The sequence below is a fragment of the Gobio gobio genome (genome assembly GCF_949357685.1).
Source record: "Gobio gobio genome assembly, chromosome: 6".
Classification (NCBI taxonomy): Eukaryota; Metazoa; Chordata; class Actinopteri; order Cypriniformes; family Gobionidae; genus Gobio; species Gobio gobio.
In genome coordinates this window covers 10,610,498-10,630,229 of record NC_137102.1, presented here as the reverse complement: position 1 = coordinate 10,630,229, position 19,732 = coordinate 10,610,498, and the positions used below count along the sequence as shown (strand labels likewise).

Sequence of the window (19,732 nt, the reverse complement as noted above, 5' to 3'; positions counted from 1 at the left end):
TCCTGTTTGTGTCACATGTAAAGATTGCCGGTTCAGTCGGGAAGGAAAACATTCATTGAGGGCAACAGTATCTATTTCATCGAGCTACCATCATGTAAGTAGATTTGATAAAAGCTTATTTTAAAAGGTTATTTTGTTCAAATATAGGAGCATATCGTTACGCTGTCTGGCTATTGATATAAAGCCATCATCCATCACAAGCAGCCTTTGAGTCAAATCTTTAGGATGGGTTTAATTTAACGTGACAAATGGCAAGTTTTTGTTTTGTAATTGCCACCACAGTGGTTTAGACTGTTGACTCAGCTATCCTTTGAATTGCAATGAATCGTGTTATTCAAGCAAATAAAAGGTTCTTCTAAAACATCCGCTTTCCGAGTAATTTAGAAGAAGTGCATTTTTTTGGTGACAGCTTTGGAAACTGGGGCTTTTGTTGTAAGGTTTGTTTATCTATGATTCTTATCTAATGCTCAAGAGTACCGTGAAACAGAGAGGTCTAATGCTGCAATTCCTTGTCATCTTTCATGCATTTGACAGTGTTCATTTACATTTTGAATGATGTTGACGTTTGTACAGTAGTCTCACCTTGGTTATCAATGTCATTTAATTTTAGGGCACCGATGTGAGGTTGGTATGTTTGGCCGAGGAACATATTTCCGCTGGAGAAGGTTGGTTAACAGTTATATATTAGTCCTACTGAGAATTTTACTTGTGGGTTAAAGCTGAAGTGTGTCATTTTTAGACGTTGTTGAAAATATCAGGGATATAATTTTGTCCACTGTAGTGGACATTCTATTTTAGTGAATTTCTCTGACACGATACATGCCACAGTTATTAAGTCTGGATGCCCTGTAAAGAGCACATTCAGGGCTTTTTCACAGATACCAAATGTTTGGAAGTTTCACCATGACAACAACTGAAGACTGACATTAATTTAGTGATCAAATTGAGCACTTTTATGGACCTATGATATATTTTTGTAATTATCATTTGAATCTGACTAATTTTCAAATTGTTTTTCATACATCAACTTCTTAGGAAAATGTTATGGGGTTTCTAATCAAAATCTAGTATTCTGCATTGATTTCATAAATGTTCACTGTAGAGGACATCAGGACTTAAATGTTTATCAGGCATTTTGGAAGACACAACAAGTGAATCGGGAAAGAAATTATATATCAATCTTTCTGTGCAATATTAGATATTATAATGAAAATGTTGCCAATTATTGCTTCCATTATTACAGTTACTTACGTTGCCGCAAGAACACATTAATATGGAAATTAGATACCATGTATAGATGCATTGTTTTTAATCGGACTAATGTCCATTTTACCCACATATTGCATATCAATTAATTCCACCATATCTTTCATAACAGTTGAGAATTATCTTCAAACAAAGTTTGGTTAAACAAATCCTGGAACCTAAAAATTGATTGGTGGATAAAATAAAATAAAAATCCCATTGTTTTTGCCTATACATGTCATTTCATGTCTATTTATCTTTTAAACAACTGAGTGCTGGGGCCCGTTTCAGAAAGGAGGTTAAGTGAAAACTCTGAGTATGTTAACCCTGAAATGAGGGACACTCCTGTTTCCGTTTCAGAATGTGAGGTATGTCAAACCTGAGAAAGCAGGGTAAGTCAAGCCCGTTTCTGAAAGCGAGGTAACTTACTCTGTGAACCGAACCTGGTCAGTGGGGTATTCCAGAAAGCAAGGTTAACTTACCGTCACATATACCTTGAACAGCATACTCAAGGTATGCTGGTTCCAAAAACATGTCCGTGAGTATGTTCAGACAACTCTGAGTATGTTCCCGGTTAACACACAAGACACTCTCAACAGAGCAACGAATCGAAGATTCCCCATGGAAACAGACGCTAAGAAAATACGCGCCATTCTACTTCCTCTTCTTCTTTTGTTTAATGGCGGTTTACATAACATACTTAGTGCACATCGCCACTTAGTATTTGGTGGTTGTGCAATCATTTTTTCAATCTTTTAATTTAATAAGCAATCTTTATTCACTGAGAATAAGGATTATATTGTTTGTTTGATGCTAATTAAATTAATGCAGATCCATGTGTGAGATGACAATAAAATAAGTAATAAATATATTTGAATTGAATTAACATTTAAATATTATCTAGTTATAATAGTGCTTTAGAATTAATTTATAATATTGTACATTATATAACTGTAACTATATAACATATTTAGTTATATTAATATAACTATATTGATTATATAACATGCATCTGAATACCTCTTAAGCAAACTAACCCCGGAACATAACCTGCTCCGGAGCAGGTTATGTTCAGAGAGTGAGTTGCTATGGCTACTTACATACCCTGAAAGTTACCTCCGTTTTTGGAACCGAAAGTTGAGGTTATCCACTTACTTACCCTTAAACATACCCAGGTATGTCACATAACCTGCTTTCTGGAATACCCCCCTGGAGCAAGTTTTCTTTGGTAAACCCAGAGTTTCTTTCAGTCTCCTCCTCCTTTTTAAAGCATAAGCGATGTTTAAATACTTCATTCATTCACGCTACAAAAATAATCTTAATGCAAACGGAAACAAGATAATTTTTCTTACCCCAGTGACAGATCATTTGCAAAATATGAAAAATGCACTTAGTTTTTATCCCCAGGAAAGACTAAAAACATGTAATTTTTCTTATGTAGAAAATGCATCTTGATTTAAGAATCTTAAATATTTTGACTGGAAACAAGAAGACAAAAATGCTAAGTAAGAAAGGCTTTTTTGCAGCGCAGGTCCATTCATTCATTGCGCAGTTTTCTATATAACATCAGGGATGCAAAGCACAAGTCTTGCTGAGAAATTTAGTTTTGTTTCCTGAGCACAAACCCGTGAGAGCCATTAATTTAAACAAGATAACAATCCACGTCTCAATAAATGCACATAAGAAGCCAAATCCATTACATACCGTGCCAAATAGCTCGATGTCCATCCCATAGGGTTGCCAGAGTTTTCCTCGCACCATCCCACAGGTTATTAGGATTGCAGGTCAGTGATGTAGAAATCAGTTTAAATGAGCCTAATCTGATAAATGATCTTGATAACATCTTGCTGCTACCTCTGGAAGTAACCTAATAATTAGAATTTCCTTTTAGGATTTCCAATATGGTTGGATTTATTGATGACACGCATATTCCCATTATCGCACCTTCCAAAAATGAAACGGATTACTGTATGGAATGGAAGGATGCCAGATGGAAGGGTAGTCCAAGATAAATGCCGTAACCACCACCACAGCTGTTAAATAAACACAAATTATTCTTTATTTCCTACAAATACAAATACAAAAGCAATAGTTATTATTTTTCCTGTTGTATTTTAATATTCTTCCAATACTTGCCCTGTTTTGACAGCCTCTGCATTCTTGCTGTTGGCTGAGTAGAAGTCAAATGTTAATTTCATTAGCCTAATTAAGAAATGTAACAGGTTTCATTGTGTGAAAAATAGACACTGAATGACATTTATTTAATGCCACATTTTTGTTACCCTTACACTCATGAACCTTTTATGCTTAAAGCTTTACCTGATTGAATTCAATTCAATTCACATTTATTTGTATGCCGCTTTTCACAATGCATATTGTTTCATAGCTGCTTCACAGAAAATGCATGTCTACCTTACAATTTAAAGTGATTTGTCCACATTATGTATTTCAGAAATGCATATATACAAAGCACACAGATTAGCTAGCAATGTATTAATAGGCCTGTCACGATAACTACTTTTTGTTTCGCGATATATCGTCCCAGAAATAATTGCGATAAACAATATTATTGTCATTTTAAGACTATTTTATGCCACTGAATATATAATCCTAATATAACGGCATAATAATGCAAATGAAAACCTTTAATTCTTTAGATCATGGACATGAAGGGTAAAAAATATATTATCCTAAATAAAAAAAATTGAATAAATAGTAAATAAACATTTTCCCTTGTGAAACGGCTTTAACACTCGTCATTCTGCGTTGACATTTATATGCGCACCGGAACAGGGGATTGTGGCTTTGAAATCGAGTCCCTTTGGACTTATTCTTCCAAACTGTCAGTAGTTGTCAGGAAAACACTATAACGCCTCAAATGGTGCCTTTTTTTCACCTGTCGATAACCGCTCTGTGTATGAAGGAACTGCCCGAGAAGCACTTTCGCCTCCATCACGGAAAACATACAAGATGACAGCACAATCGAGTAAAATATTGGTGAAATTCATTATCATGTAAACATAATGGGCGATATATTGCATCACAAACAATTATTGAGGTCATGTACATATATTGTGCGATATATCGATATATTGATTATTGCAACAAGCCTAATTATTAATCAATATAATAATTAAATTAAGGCACAGAAATAAGTTAAATAAGAATACATGTTGTTAATGATTAGGGTATATAGAGATGAGCATGGGTGCGTGTTGATGCAGAGCTGCGTCATCTGAAGTCCTCGCAGGAGTTGAGTCGTCTCTTCACAGGTGTTGGTCATCTGCAGTCTTTATGAGAGGCTGGATCCAGACTGGAGCTGACGTACTCTCTAGTTACCTTGGGATGGGCGTCCCGAGATAAAACGGAACAGGAAAATAATTAGCGTAGCTGCTGTTCAAAGCATTAAGCAAAGACAACCAGGTGCACTGATATAACTGGAGTACAAGGTTATGAGATGCATCATGTGAATGCCTGGCTGAAGAGATGCGTCTTTAATCTAGATTTAAACTGAAGGAGTGAGTCTGAGCCCCGAGCATTATTAGGAAGGCTATTCCATAGTTTAGGTGCCAACAATGAAAACGTTCTTCCTCCTTTAGTGGACTTCGATATCCTAGGTATTACCAGAAGCCCAGAGTTTTAGTGATCTTAAAGATTGTGATAGAAGATCAGTTAAATACAAAGGAGCTAAACCGTTTAGGGCCTTATAGGTCATATAGGAAATATGTTTTATACTTCATTTTAATCTTTTTTTTTTTTGCCCGTGGAATACCATATCAATTAATTTTAGTTTAATAACTTACCGTTCTGCCTGTTTTCACTGCTGATATTATAACCGTGATTAAGATTTAAACTTATGTATTGACTCAGAAGTATGTGGATGTCTATTTGTCGGGTGCTGTTGCCATGGTGAATAGTAATTTCGTAGCTCCATTGATCATGGCTTTTCATAGTCGTGGTGCACTCGTGAGTCTACTCAGTTGATTGAACTACTTCAATTCAGCTGTTCCAAAACCCCAAAATTCAGAGTTTTTTCCGAATTGAGTTTCCCATCTCAGGGTAAGTCAACCAACTCTGAGTTAAAACTTGAACTCTGAGTTGAGTCAACTTTTTAACTCACAGTTAGTTGAACCTCCTTATTGAAACGGGTCCCTGGTGTCCACTACAGAGGACATAGAATAAGATATGAGTAAAATATATTTTTTCCATTTGTTTCTTATGCTCTAGTCTAAACAATGTAAAAAAAATGAAAAAATACAACAAAAAAAGGATATTTTTCTTTTTCTGAGGATATGATGATTGTTGTCAAACAGTCATCCATTTGCCGTTTGTTGGACAAACAAATAACCCTGCCCAAATCTCATGCTATTGGTCGAGTCTGTGACTTGTGAAATTAGGAGAGTGCAACTTTCACCCGCAATTGATTTTCAGATAAATTGCACACTTCTATTTCAGTGTTGTTAAGTTGTGGATATTTTCAGAAAACAGTTTGCTTCACACATTCAGTTTAACAGTATTAATTATAGCAAAGGTTGACTCTGCAATGCAAATGAAACTGGGATAGGAAAGAGTGTTTTACTGTCATAAAAATGACACACTTGCGTTTTAATGCCATCTTAATGTCCGATGTTGACAGTTCGTCTTTCATGTCCAGGTCTGCCCTTTGGCAGAGTGTTGCCTTGCTCAGCCCATCTGCCATTGGGAGAGGCTAACAGTGAAGCAGCATGTCCAGTGGGAATGAGTCCTGTCTGTTTGAGAATGGATCCGTCAACTTCCTCTCCTGCTTAGTTCATGTGTGGGAGGAGTGGGCAGGGCTCGGGAAGCTCGAGGACTACCTCAGTTTCATGGAGTACTTGCTCTGGGTTTTCACGCCTCTAGCAGTGGTCTTCATCCTGCCTTTTCTCATAGTTATCTTCCTCTATCTATCCATACTTTTCCTCCATGTGTACAAACGCAAGATCCAGCTGAGGCAAGCTTACTCCAATAACCTGTGGGATGGTGCGAGGAAAACTCTGGCGACCCTATGGGATGGACATGGAGCTATTTGGCACGGTATGTAATGAATTTGGCTTGTTATCTGCATTTATTGAGATGTGATTGTTATCTTGTTTAAATGAAATTAATCCCAGTGGTCTGGGATTTTTCAATTTGATCTTCGAGTAACAGACAGGAATAGTCAAACATAATTAAAAAGTGATGTCTAAAGATGCAATGTAATATCTGACATATTCTACATGTGTATTATCAGACTATTGCTGTTTTTTTTTTTCTAGTCTTAAACAGTCTTATCCTTTGACAGCACAATTAATAATGGCCTGATGTTCCTGGCATTAAATTGCAATTTTAAAATGTGTAACCTGCTCAGTCTTTATCAAGCGGAACATCTAAATTACTGTTTTGTATGATTCATTGCGCCACTTAATCTCTTCTGTTTCATTTCACAAAGTGCATGATATTTCTAAAGGTTACAAATAAACAAAAATGTTCAAATGTTTTCTATTTTAATATTTTCAAATGTAATTTGATAAAGCTGAATTATCAGCATCATTACTCCAGTCTTCACATGATCCTTCAGAAATCATTCTAATATGCTGATTTGCTGATTTCTATTATCAACCATTATCAACAGTTTTGAAAGCCGTTGAGCTGCTTAAAGGGGTCATGAATTGAGAAATTAACTTTCCCTTGAGCTTTTGGTATATAAAAGGTAATTAGTAGTATAAGAATATCCTGTAAGTTTCAGAGCTGAAAACTTCCTTGTTAGTCAAAGAAAAGCTTTTATAGACACCAGGCCCAGAAAACGATCGATTTCAGAATATGCCACACCTTGACGTCATCGTGTGGTGAAGCACCGCCTCAACAGAAAAAGAACAACGCCTGATTCTGTAGCCCCGCCCACCGACTCGTGCCACTAACATGACATAGGCCTACATAGAGCTAAACCCATCGAAATTCTAAGCAGTAAACCTACCACACAAGCTTCATTCTGATTCTAATATTATGAAAGCATGGATGAACTTTATTTTTAATGAATATCCAGCTCACGTGGGGAAGACATTGCGCGTCTGTTCCTTCATTTAACCACGGATTTGTTTGTAAACGAGACTGGGTTTGCAGACAGGATGAGATTACATGAATGAATGAAGCAACACACTAATGGGAGTAAAAAATTTTTTTTATATGTGATAGTATTGCATTGTTACAGATAGTATTGATTATGTGTACATGTCTAACTATATATACCTTAGCACGCTGTCAAAGGCTGGAGAATCCTTTATTTGAAGTGTTGTGGTTTATTGCGATTCGGGATCAGACTCGGACATGTTTATGGGCCAGTGCTCGCAAAGCCCAACGTCCAGGGGCTATGTTTTTTCCAGACGGGCTATCTTAAATAGAGAAATAACATTCCTTTCTTGATGTGTATTGTTCACTATCTTGACTTGATATTTGAAGGGCGTGTGTGTGAGTGTGTATGGTTCGCGGTTATATTCATCGATCAGGCGGGCAAAGTAACGTTAATAAAAAAAATAACATTCCAATCATTTGCAGGTGGATGAAAGATGAATCATTTTGTTTGAGCCCTGTGGGCGATTCATTCCGGTTGCCGTTTCCCCACTGACCATAGGGGAGCTGAAGCTCATTAAATATGCAAATCGTTTACTTCCAAGTCTTCAGTGCCACACGCCCATAAAAACTGGGCGTTTCTTGAGAGAGCCTCAAAACCAGGGCAGAAAATAGCCTATTACTTATTCATTATGATGTTTTTGAATGTAAAAACCACGCGAACGTCACAAGTTGACCTCAGACAACAGTATAACATTTTTTTAAAAGCCAGTTCATGACCCCTTTAATAATTTTGTTGAAACCATGATCATTGAACCTCCAATACAAATCGTATAAATTTGAAAGGATTAGTTCACTTTTAAATAAACTTTTGCTTATAATTTACTCACCCCGTTGTCATCCAAGATGTCCATGTCTTTCTTTCTGCAGTCAAAAAGAAATGAAGGCTTTTGATGAAAACATTCCAGGATTTTTCTCCAACGTGATCATCTCTGAGCTCCCCCATAACTTCCGCTAAATGAGGTCAAAATACGAGCGTGGTCATAGATGTATACGGAGATGCCTGATTAGCTCTTGCACGGATCAGTAGAATGAGGCATCTACGATCGATATATCTATGACCACGCTCGTATTTTGACCTCACTTAGCGGAAGTTATGGCTGAGCTCAGAGATGATCACGTTCGTCTGAAAAGAGGTCAAATAATAGCATAACTGCTCGGTTTCTCACAGAAACTGATCGTTTCGCTAAATAAGACCCTTATTTACCGTCTGGTATCGTTTAAAGCCCTTTTAAGCTGTACTGAAACTGTCATTTTGGACTTTGAACCATTTGGAGCCCATTGAAGCCCATTATATGGAGAAAAATCCTGGAATGTTTTCATCAAAAACCTTAATTTCTTTTCGACTGCAGAAAGAAAGACATGGACATCTTGGATGACGTGGGGGTGAGTAAATTATAAACAAAAGTTTATTTAAACGTGAACTAATCCTTTCAAATGTCAATAAGATCTCTTTTAGACATAACAGGCAAGTGTTGCAATGTGTTGAATCATTTGCTCCTGATTAAGGAAGTATACATTTTGTGACAGGTTATGAAATCCATGGTTTAGAGAAGATTCCAGATGAAGGACCTGCTCTCATAGTCTACTATCATGGGGCGATTCCTATAGACTACTATTATTTCTTGGCAAGTGTTATCATTCAGAAGGGAAGAACTTGTCATTCGGTGGCTGATCATTTTCTGTTCAAGGTCCCAGGTAAAAAAACAACTTTCATACTGTAATGAAGTAATCAGTCAGCCTCATTTTGCTCATGACAGAGTCATTACTCAGAACCTAATTTCATTGTGATTCACTCAGTTTTGGGACAAAACATGCCCTACAACTTTATCTGCCATTAGTTTTTAAAAATAGCAACATTTTCACATTGTCCTTAAAACAAATCATTTAAGAAAAACCTATATGTATCTTAATATTACTACAGTGCCCTGACAGAAGTTAGTCAATCCTTTCAATATTTTGCCTTCAATGTGGTCAACAAGCTCACACCACACTCTGGTGAGATTTTCAATTTTTAATTGTGCTTATATTGTCTGTATAATGGCCATGGCAGGGTTTAAGCTCCTCTTGGAGGTATTCAGTGTGATCCACGGACCGCAGGAGGAGTGTGTGAAGGCCCTGCGGAATGGCCACCTTCTGGGCATCTCTCCTGGAGGAGTGCGGGAGGCCCTGTTTAGCGACGAGACGTACCCTCTGATCTGGGGCAAACGCAAAGGATTTGCACAAGTGGCCATTGACTCTAAAGTGGTAAATGATTGTCCCTCTTATTCTGCTCCTTTCATGCGGTTTTGTTGTACTAAGAGTCTGTTTTTTCCCTACAGCCAGTTATACCAATGTTTACTCAAAACTTGAGGGAGGGATTTCGCTCTCTTGGAACATTAAGTGAGTCATACCGAAAACATTGAACTTTCACACAGTTTTAAATAGTACTCTAAATAAATACATACCATTATGAAAGAGTTAAAGGAACACAGCGACTTTTTGGGACTTTAGCTTATTCACCTTATCCCCCAGAGTTAGATAAGTCCATACATACCATTCTCATCTCCACACCCACCCCTAGCCTAGCTTAGCACAAAGACTGGAGGTAAATGGCTCCAGCTAGCCTACGGCTCAATAAGTGACAAAATAACGCCAACATTTTCCTATTTACATGATGTGATGTGTATAGTTACATTGTGTACTAAGACAGACGGAAAATGCAGGTGCAATGATAATATGCAGCGCTTGAAAATAGACTAACTTCCGTCAACATAACCAACGGGAAAACCTGCTTGCACAGAGAGCGCGCTGGGGACTATTTTCAGGCGCTGCGTAATATCATTGCGCCGCTGCACCCATGGTACGGCAGCAAAGTTCCTTGATTATTACGCAGGAATGAGAGTATAGTTCCTAGCCATATCGGTCTAGAAAATTGCAACTTTTCATTTTCCGTCGGTCTCAGGGTGCACTTGGTTCGATTGCCTGGACCGAACCTGAGTTCGATTGCTCCCCCCTGCCCTCGCTGGACTTTGTTCATATTATATTATTTAGGTCCGATCTGGGGTGCGTTTGCGTTATCAAAGCAGCAGCTGTTTAGTCGGTTGCTTAGTAACGACAGCGAGCGTGAAGGTGGTGAAGGTTGCTCACCTCACTTAAAATTTTTGTTTTTGAACCGTTGGTTTTGTTTCTAAAGCTTCAGTACGTAATGGCATTTGCATCTATTTGCCACAAATGTACTGCAAATGCTCTAAAGAACGCCGAAGACGAGCAGAAATGAGATCTACAGCTCTCTGCTTGCAGTACGTCAGTCATGATCGCCAGGTGAATGAGTGAAACACACACATTTTTGTCAAATCATACGTCATTAATAATGGTTCACCTCCGCGATTTAGTACTATTGCATTCACATCAGCAGCGAACCGTACCGGAGTTCACATGAACCGTACCCCAGACCACCTTTTTAAACGGACTGGGCCGGGGTACGGTTCGCAGATGTGCACCCGAGTTCGGAAGACCGCGTTCACATCATCCAAACGAACCAAACTCTGACGTCAATCGAACCCGGGTGCGCACCAAAACTGCTAGTGTGAAAGCACCCTTAGTACACGATGTAACTATACACATCACAACATGTAAATAGGAAAATGCTGGCGTTATTTTGTCACTTATTGAGCAGTAGGCTAGCTTGAGCCATTTACCTCCAGTCTTTGTGCTAAGCTAGGCTAGGGGTGGGTGTGTCAGACAGAGTTATGGCACGCACGGAGATGATAATGGTATGTATGGACTTATCTAACTCTGGGGGATACGGTGAATAAGCTAAAGTCCCAAAAAGTCGGCGTGTTCCTTTTAAAGGAGTCAAATCTTCAATTAATCTCAAAACTCCTTCAGGATTTTACCGATGGGTGTATGAGAGGTTTCGGCTGCCGATAGCACCCATCTATGGAGGATTTCCAGTCAAATTTCGCACCTACTTGGGTGACCCCATTCCATACGACCCCAAACTCAATGCAGCTGAGTTGGCTGAAAAGGTAGGACTCTTTAGACCTTTAGTCCTGTAAAGGTCTGACTTTTTGTTGTATTTGCTGAGCTGGTGTTTTGCAAATCTACAAGAGGTTGTAACCTCTAGACCGTCCCGACAAGTCCTGACCTATTGTTGACTACACAACATACTCTAGTGCCATTTGTTTACACCGTCCCCTAAGGGCACGTTCCACTCTAGAGTGGTGATCACCATTTATCACTTATGCAGGTGTACAGAGTCTGCAAAGTGAGAGGATGCTTGTATAATAAAGGACACTCCAGATTGGTATCTATGAGTGAATATAGTTTGGTAAAAAATCTGTTCATAAGAACAGTAGCCGAGTATGTCCCCTCATTTCATCACATGCTACCATTAGGTAATAACTGCCTTCTTTAAAACTTGATGAGATTTTTGTTTTCAGAATGGATGTAGGAGATATCTAAATAGGGCTTTGAAGTTTTATACTCAACATTTCAGCCTTTTTATTAGGGATGCTCTGATCGTTGTGTGAATTGGCATTCTATGGCTGCATCTGAAATCGCATGCTTCCCTACTATAAAGTATTTGACAAAATAAGTAGGGCTGTGCGATATTGAAGAAAAATGCAATATGCGATATCCTTGTTATAATGTGATATTCGATATGCGATACGATATTGCTTTAAGTGTGTAAAATCTATTTATTTCCCCAAATGATATCTTTCACTTAAAGCATAACAGACTGTGTTTAAATGAAAACTCATCAAGACAGCCATTTTGACATAACTGTGTGTGTATTTGACAGTTCGAGTGTGTAACAAGACACGAAAAAAAGAACGGCTTGTGCGCACGTTTCGGTGTGTGTCAGACAGCAGACAGAACGAGACTGCAAGGAGTTGTTTTTCGCAAGTTATTGCATTTAATAACTCTTTTTAACGTCAAGCAAGTCACATAAGTAACAGTCGTGTGCCCAGTCTATTCTCTGCTATATGCGGCGACCTAAAACATAAATTTTTCACAATGTGGAAGTAGCCTATTAAAATCATTCAGATATTGCGTGCCCTTGCGAAATGCATATTGTGAAATGTACATTTGCGATATTTCGATATATTGTGCAGCCCTTAAAATAAGTGTGTCTGTATTCACAACATTCATAAAAGAGTAGGCAGAAAGTACCCGGATGACCTACTCCTTCTGTCGAGATTCTGAAGTATGCATACAGTGAACACAAGTTTCTGACGTTACATGTAGGTCACGATAAGACAACATGGCGAATGTAGTACGTCAAGATTATATTCATGCTACACATATTCATACTATATAGAATGTACTTTTCGTGAAGTCGTGAAGCAATTATTTATTCAAAATAAGTACCTACTCGAGAGATGCGATTTCGGATGCAGCCCTATGACTCGATGGGTAGTCACTAAATTTGGCCGATCTCATGAATCATTCGCAATTTGATGAAGTAAAACTGCAAAAAGTTGCCACCGACGCGCATATAATCAGTATATCCACGAGCGTCCCCTTGAGGAATTCCAACAGCCATTTAGATGCTCTCATGTTCCGGTCTCCATAGGAACACAATGTCAAAATGGGGTAAAAAGAGCGTCTGAATTAATTAAACAGAAACTTTTTGAACATAACTAAAAATAAAAATATGTGCAGGGTTCAGCTGTGCTGTTGTTGACGACTGCTACATAACAGCAATAAATGGAAGAAATTCTTGGAAAGTACGTGTTTTGAGCACCAGCGAATCTGAAGAGAATGTCCGTAAGGCACCTTATGCCTTGCATTTTATGCTAGACTGGCAAGAGAAAATGAGCATGGCTTGCAGCACTTAAGTTAAAATACTCCCAAAAGAAGGTATATATGTGCTCTAATAATTTCGAGGACTAAATCCCACGAACTTCATCTCGATCGGGAGCTGCATATAGGATATGAGCGCTCGTGTTTTCAGTGCAGGCAGCAGCTAACTACGGACAGCTTTTTGTTTTCTACGCACTCATTAAACTTTGACGGGTGAGGCACTAACAAAAGAGAGTAATTTCTATACTGTAAAGTGGTGGCACTATGGAGCCATGTGCTTTTTAAACCATTTACATTGGTTTCACATTGTATTATGAGCTCAGGAAATACGCTAATTTGACTAGAAACTCCGGAGACCGGAAATGTAATGCATCATTCCGGGCAAGACTTCCGCATTCAGAAAAAGGTGGATAGATAAGGCTTTTGCGCCAGATTCTGCTTTGTAACTTTGCAAAATATTAGTAAACTACAGTACATTTTTATTTAGATCAGGTTTGTCTCGATTCAAAGGAGCCCACACACAACATAACATAATGCGTAGATCTTGAGAAAATCCTCATGGAGTGACATGATATGCTGCTTGGCTAAAGCCATAGGACTTCCGGGATTCATGTGTTGCGATCATGATGACGCAGTGTTTCCCAACTTCATTTGAAAGTTCATCCAGTGGAAACTTGAAACTTTTGTGAGGATTTTCACAGCAGTATTGTAACACAAGAACCTCCAAACATGATCAAAAATCAGTTTTCTTCCAAATTTGAAAGGTTTTCTATCAAATGAGGCCATGTGCTTGATGATACCTTGATTTTTTTTTTCTTTTCTTTTTTTTTCGTAGAGTTAGAAGTCATTACCACTTGTAATCATTAAAGGGTTAGTTCACTTTTAAATAAACTTTTGCTGATAAGTCTAAGTCTTTCTTTCTGCAGTCGAAAATAAATGAAGGTTTTTGATGAAAACATTCCAGGATTTTTCTCCATATAATGGACTTCAATGGGCTCCAAACGGTTCAAGGTCCAAATGACAGTTTCAGTACAGCTTCAAAGGGCTTTATGGGGGTGAGTAAATTATCAGCAAAAGTTTATTTAAAAGTGAACTAATCCTTTAATCATGCCACTTGAAATCACATGAAATCATTAGCCAAGAGAGAGCTTCCATTTCACTAATATAAAGCTTGAATATTTGAAACGGGCATCGATATGAACCGATAATGATGACAAGAAATTGGTATTCTGTATCGGCAGCAAAAATGCTGATCAGAGCATCCCTACTTTTTATTTTATGTATATGTTTTATTTATTTATTTTTATTTTAAAACCAGGGCTTGACATTAACAGCTGTGGTGTGTAACACAGTCACTCCCACCAGCCACTTTGGGGAGTCTTCTCAAAAGGCATCTGTTATAATCGCGGTGCTCATTATAACCAATCATACGCAAGTCTGTTGAGCTTACGAATGCAATTTCATAATCAGAGACGATCAGATTAGTCATCCCTGAAACGCTGGAGTTTTTTTCAGAGCACGCTCTCACTCTCACTCACTGAAATCAGCACTCTCATCAAAGCAGAGATGTGCGTGTGATGTACATGGGAGATTCATTCATCATACTGTGATTGACTGGTTTTGTTCTATTTCAGCAGCGAAAATAGTTTCAAACAATTATCACAACAGAACCATAGCACACCAGGGGTCCGTTCTTCGTACGTCACTAACTCAGTTAGCTGGATTTGATTGTTGACGATTTGGCATAATCTTGGGTTGTTTGGTTCTTCGATGCTCATCCTGGACTTGCTGTCATAGCAACAGGTCCGTGAGCTTAAACCTGCTCGGGAGCAGTTTATTTCATGTAAACAGGATTAGATTGCATCTTGAGGTGATACTTAATCTGTCCCAGCCACTGCTACTTTATTACTGAAACGGGGGCAATACTTATTTTAAATAATAATATAATATATAAAATAATATAACATTTTTATAATGTTGTGTAAAATGGGTATAATACTATAGACACAGCCACGTGTTGATTGAGAGATTTATTTGTGATGGAATAATTACTTTATAATTTTATTGGAGTCTTACACGCATTTTATACAGTTACTCTGAGCCGTGCATTGATTTGAGTGGTGTCAGATATTATGGGATCGCTTGATGTAGCGCAAGAGATGCAGATAATTTGATCTTGACCCTTAAGAAACTTTCCTCAAATTACCTTAGAAAATTACATGAATTGCTAATTTACAACATTGAAGTAAAAATGTGAAGGGTGTACAAATACTATAAAATCGTGAATGTAAATAATTGGGAATCATGTTTAAAAAAAGAAAAAAAAACATTTATAATTAATCTATTATAACTTTTATGTTGGTTTGGTCGTTTGGCTGTTTCCTAATAAAGGTCCAGAAATTGGTGGGGGGGGGGTTGTGTAATTTTACTCCTTTTCCACCAGCATGAACCGGGGGCTAGTTCAGAGCCAGTGCTAGTGCCAGTTCGGAGTTGGTTCGACTGACGAACCTTCTAAGAACCAGTTTGCCCATATTCGCAAATTTATGAACTGTCTCTAAAGTTACAAACAACATTGGTATACACGTTTCTTATTTCAATGGCATTTAAAGAGAGTCATAAATCCAACTGTTAAGTGTTCATCTAGGTGTCAGGTATGATGCACACCTTTTTAGATTTTTTTTTTAGATTTAATAAAATTAACTGTCAAATGAAAATATGGATATTTATTTCACTAGGCTACTGTATGGGCTCATACACAAAATATGCTAGATTTAAATAGGCTATGTCATATCTGATACAAATTCAAATCTGTTGACCTGTCATGTTGTATATTTCATGAGGACTTGATTTGGATGTCTACAGTGGTAATTTACATATAGCCAACAACAAATTGCCTAACAATTTTGCCAAACAAAATTGTGGCCAGTGAAAATGCTGAGTGGCTAGTAACTTCGGAAAACCACTATCCACAGTGACTGGTGAGCAAAAAAGTTAATGTCAAGCCCTGTCAAGCTCCATTAGCTGCTATTTCAAAAATGGCGGTCACAAGTTTGTGTTTGTCTTGTTGGTCACGGTTACCCCACCCCCAGCCCCTGACGCAAGCGGTTCTTACTTCTAGACCAGCAATGTTTTGGTGCTACTTAAGAACCCCTTTTTCTGGTTCAGAGCTGGTGCTTTGGGTGTGGAAAGACAAAGAACCGATTTGAAACTAGGCTCTGGCTCTGGCTCCGAACCAGCACCAGCACTGCCTTGGTGGAAAAGGGGTATGGGTCAAGTTTTTTTGCCAGGTGGCTTTTTTAATTAGGCATGATGTTATTACGTTGCTGTCTTGACGCCAGCCAATCGCTGCTTTACTGATCGTGGTTTTGAGTATCGATACATCTGCCCTCTTCAGGGATCTTTAGATAACCAAGTTATCTAAAATAACTAAGTTATCTTAGATAACTTAATCCAGATATTTTAATCCAATCCGCAAATTAATTTAAAGAACCAAATTAGCCAGAGATCAGTTATCACGATTAAAAGATCTGGGGTCAGCTGTCAAATCATCTCAGATGTATTAAGCGAGGTACGAAGAACGGACCTCTGATGTGACTGGCATAAAGCTGGACGTTGGCATAAAGCTGGACGTTGGCATAAAGCTGGACGTTGGATATTTGATATTCGCAAATTTATGAACCGTCTCTAAAATAACAAACAACATTGGTATACACGTTTCTTACTTCAATGGCATTTAAAGAGAGTCATAAATCCAACTGTTAAGTGTTCATCTAGGTGTCAGGTATGATGCACACCTTTTTAGATTTTTTTTAGATTTAATAAAATAAACTGTCAAATCACATGAAAATATGGATATTTATTTCACTAGGCTACTGTATGGGCTCATACACAAAATATGCTAGATTTTAATAGGCTATGTCATAGCTGATACAAATTCAAATCTGTTGATGATCTGTCATGATGTACATTTCAAGAGGACATGATTTGGATGTCTACAGTGGTAATTTACATACAGCCAACAACAAATTGCCTAACAATTTTGCCAAACAAATTTTGCCAAACAAAATTGTGGCCAGTGAAAATGCTGAGTGGCTAGTAACTTTGGAAAACCACTATCCACAGTGGCTGGTGAGCAAAAAAGTTAATGTCAAGCCCTGTCAACCATTCAAAAGTCTTCAGTGTCACATGAGCCTTCAGAAATCATTCTAACATTCAGATTTTTTTATCATCAATGTTTTTGCTGCTTAATATTTTTGTTGAAACTGAGATTCTTTGATAAAGTTCAAAAGAACAGCATTTATTTGAAATGGAAATCTTTTGTAAAATTGTAATGTCTTTAGTGTCACTTATAATCAATTAAATTCACTCATGCATTATTTATTTTTTTAAACAACTTTTGAATGGTGCGTATATATACATTTGTCAACCTACAATACCTTTTAGTTTCACAGTGAAGATGTCACATGTTCAATCCATGCATCTGTTGAGTTTGTATTAACTACTGACTTCATAAAGATCTTCTATTCAGTGTATCTTCTTCAATCCAACCCATCTGTTCAGGTGCAGCAGGCAGTTCAAGCACTTATCGACAAACACCAGAAGATACCTGGAAACATCCTCCGAGCTCTTTTGGAGCGATTCCAAAGGGAACGCAAAGAAGATTAACACACTGGCCTTCTCTCAGACTGAACAGATAAATATGCTTCAAGCATAATTCAACTGAATACTGGAGATTTTATAATATTGTTACACCATGAAATTAGCAACTACTGATGATAAAGTGGACGTATCAGCATATATATATATCAATGTTGCATATCGAATAATGGTGCGAGTCTTTGTAATGTCTGGTTACATGTAGTCTTGTGCATGTTGAAGAGTGTTCTTGAGTGTATTTTTTTTTGCACACTTTGGTTTTAATCAAAGGACCACTGCCAAAATAGTTTGTTCACAAAGCCTTTTTTTTATGTCCTTTTAATAAAATAGCATTCTGACCCGGAAATCGATAATATTATATATGAAGTACCAAATTTGGGTTTGGGAGGATTGTATCCTCTATTTCTCTCATTCTCCCTCTACGTAGTGCCGTAATACGGGGTTGAGTTTGGACTTGAGCCAAGCTTCAGGTTCGAGCCTCTGTTAAGGACAGCAAGCCAGGTTGACCTGCCATTAACACTAGATGGGCAGGCAAACTATTTGAAGGAATTAATTACTGTGATTTTTTTTTTTTTTTTGGATCTTATAAGCACACTTAATAGTGATGAGAGATTCGTGCTTGAACATTTTTAGTTTGATGTTGAAAACTTACACAGTTTAGTCTAATATCTCTGTGTTAACTGTCAGAGGTGAACTGTTGTACAGCTAAGCATCAGTTGATGCTCTCAGAGCTTATTATAACGTTATGATTATAAAAAGTATGCTACTGCTAATGATTTTAAAGAGGCAGCATACAGGGCTTTCAGAATTCAATAAGATTTTTGTAACATTCCTGAAATGTATGGACTTACTCCAAGCAGCATAAAAGCTGTTGAATCTAATAAGTTATCAAATAGGGTCGTGTGGAAATGGTTGTAAATGTATAATTTTATAAGAGATTTTATCATTCACAATAAAACTGCATATTCCTATGGATTCAGTGTTGGTAAAACCGTTCTAATGCACTTGTGTCATCCTTTGGGAGAAAATACTGTGTGTGACAAAGATCAAATGTCAGCATGAGCACGGTCTTCGTCACACTGTCCTATGATCTCTGTACACATCCGGTGCGTTTGGTGTAGGCTATGATATGAAAATTATCCAGTCTTGCTATTTATAATAAATCTGATTGGTATTGAATTACAGCATCTGTGCTTCCATTGTAAACCCCCCCCCCCCCCCCCCCCCCCAAAAAAAAAAACCTCTTGGGAAATTGTTCCCAATTTTTTTTTTTTATTAATTATTCATGATTTCATGTTGCATTATACATGAGCTCCTAATTTTCCTTCAGCCTCTCCAGGAGTCTCTTCTCATTAAGGAGTGAAACCTTAAATCATTCGAGGTGTGAGAATACATATTCAGTCAAAATAATTACCAAGCATTTGTTGTGACAAACTGTCTGAAAAGCTGCATTGCTTTTTCTCCCAACCTTGATATCCAAATGGACCTTATTCACACATTAACTGCAAATCCGAAAGAAGTTTGCAAGGAAGTCTAATAAAATGACCACAGTGTACTTTATTAAATGAATTTGGTACTTTGTGTTGCATTAGAATCAAATAAAAATTTACAAAAATCCAATATGTACAAAAAATGTAACGTTCTTTTTGTTTTTACTCTTCAATTTACAATAAAATCAGATAACAGGTTTGATGCATTTTACGCACTTCAGACTTTCATCACACGATACAACTTAAGAGACCAATAATAAGCAGTTTTTTTTTGTTTGTTTTTTTGCTCTTTTTATGTCATTTAATACACCACGTACACCACACTAGTTTTATCTGTATTATGTCATTTAACTGCCGATCTCTAGACACCCTTCACGATCAGGACTCAGAAAGGAATGTTCTTTTACACATGTACATTTGCATACATT

At 37.6% G+C, this 19,732-nt stretch overlaps 1 protein-coding gene across 1 annotated transcript; it reads left to right on the top strand.

The window, feature by feature from the left end:
• The first annotated feature begins 4 nt into the window (after positions 1–4).
• Positions 5–19,441, top strand: tmem68 (transmembrane protein 68). The gene is made up of 8 exons (XM_079820230.1): positions 5–94; positions 611–665; positions 5,900–6,297; positions 8,899–9,066; positions 9,422–9,615; positions 9,690–9,750; positions 11,239–11,378; positions 17,719–19,441. Exons 3-8 carry the CDS (start codon positions 5,970–5,972, stop codon positions 17,821–17,823), a joined length of 996 nt encoding a protein of 331 aa, XP_079676356.1. The 5' UTR covers positions 5–94; positions 611–665; positions 5,900–5,969; the 3' UTR covers positions 17,824–19,441.
• Positions 19,442–19,732: the final 291 nt, after the last annotated feature.

Coding starts and splice junctions, on each gene's coding strand:
- tmem68 (XM_079820230.1), top strand. CDS start 5,970: ATGTCCAGTGGGAATGAGTCCTGTCTGTTTGAGAATGGATCCGTCAAC. Junction 6,298..8,898: donor ACATGGAGCTATTTGGCACG/GTATGTAATGAA, acceptor ATTTTGTGACAG/GTTATGAAATCCATGGTTTA. Junction 9,616..9,689: donor TGGCCATTGACTCTAAAGTG/GTAAATGATTGT, acceptor TTTTCCCTACAG/CCAGTTATACCAATGTTTAC.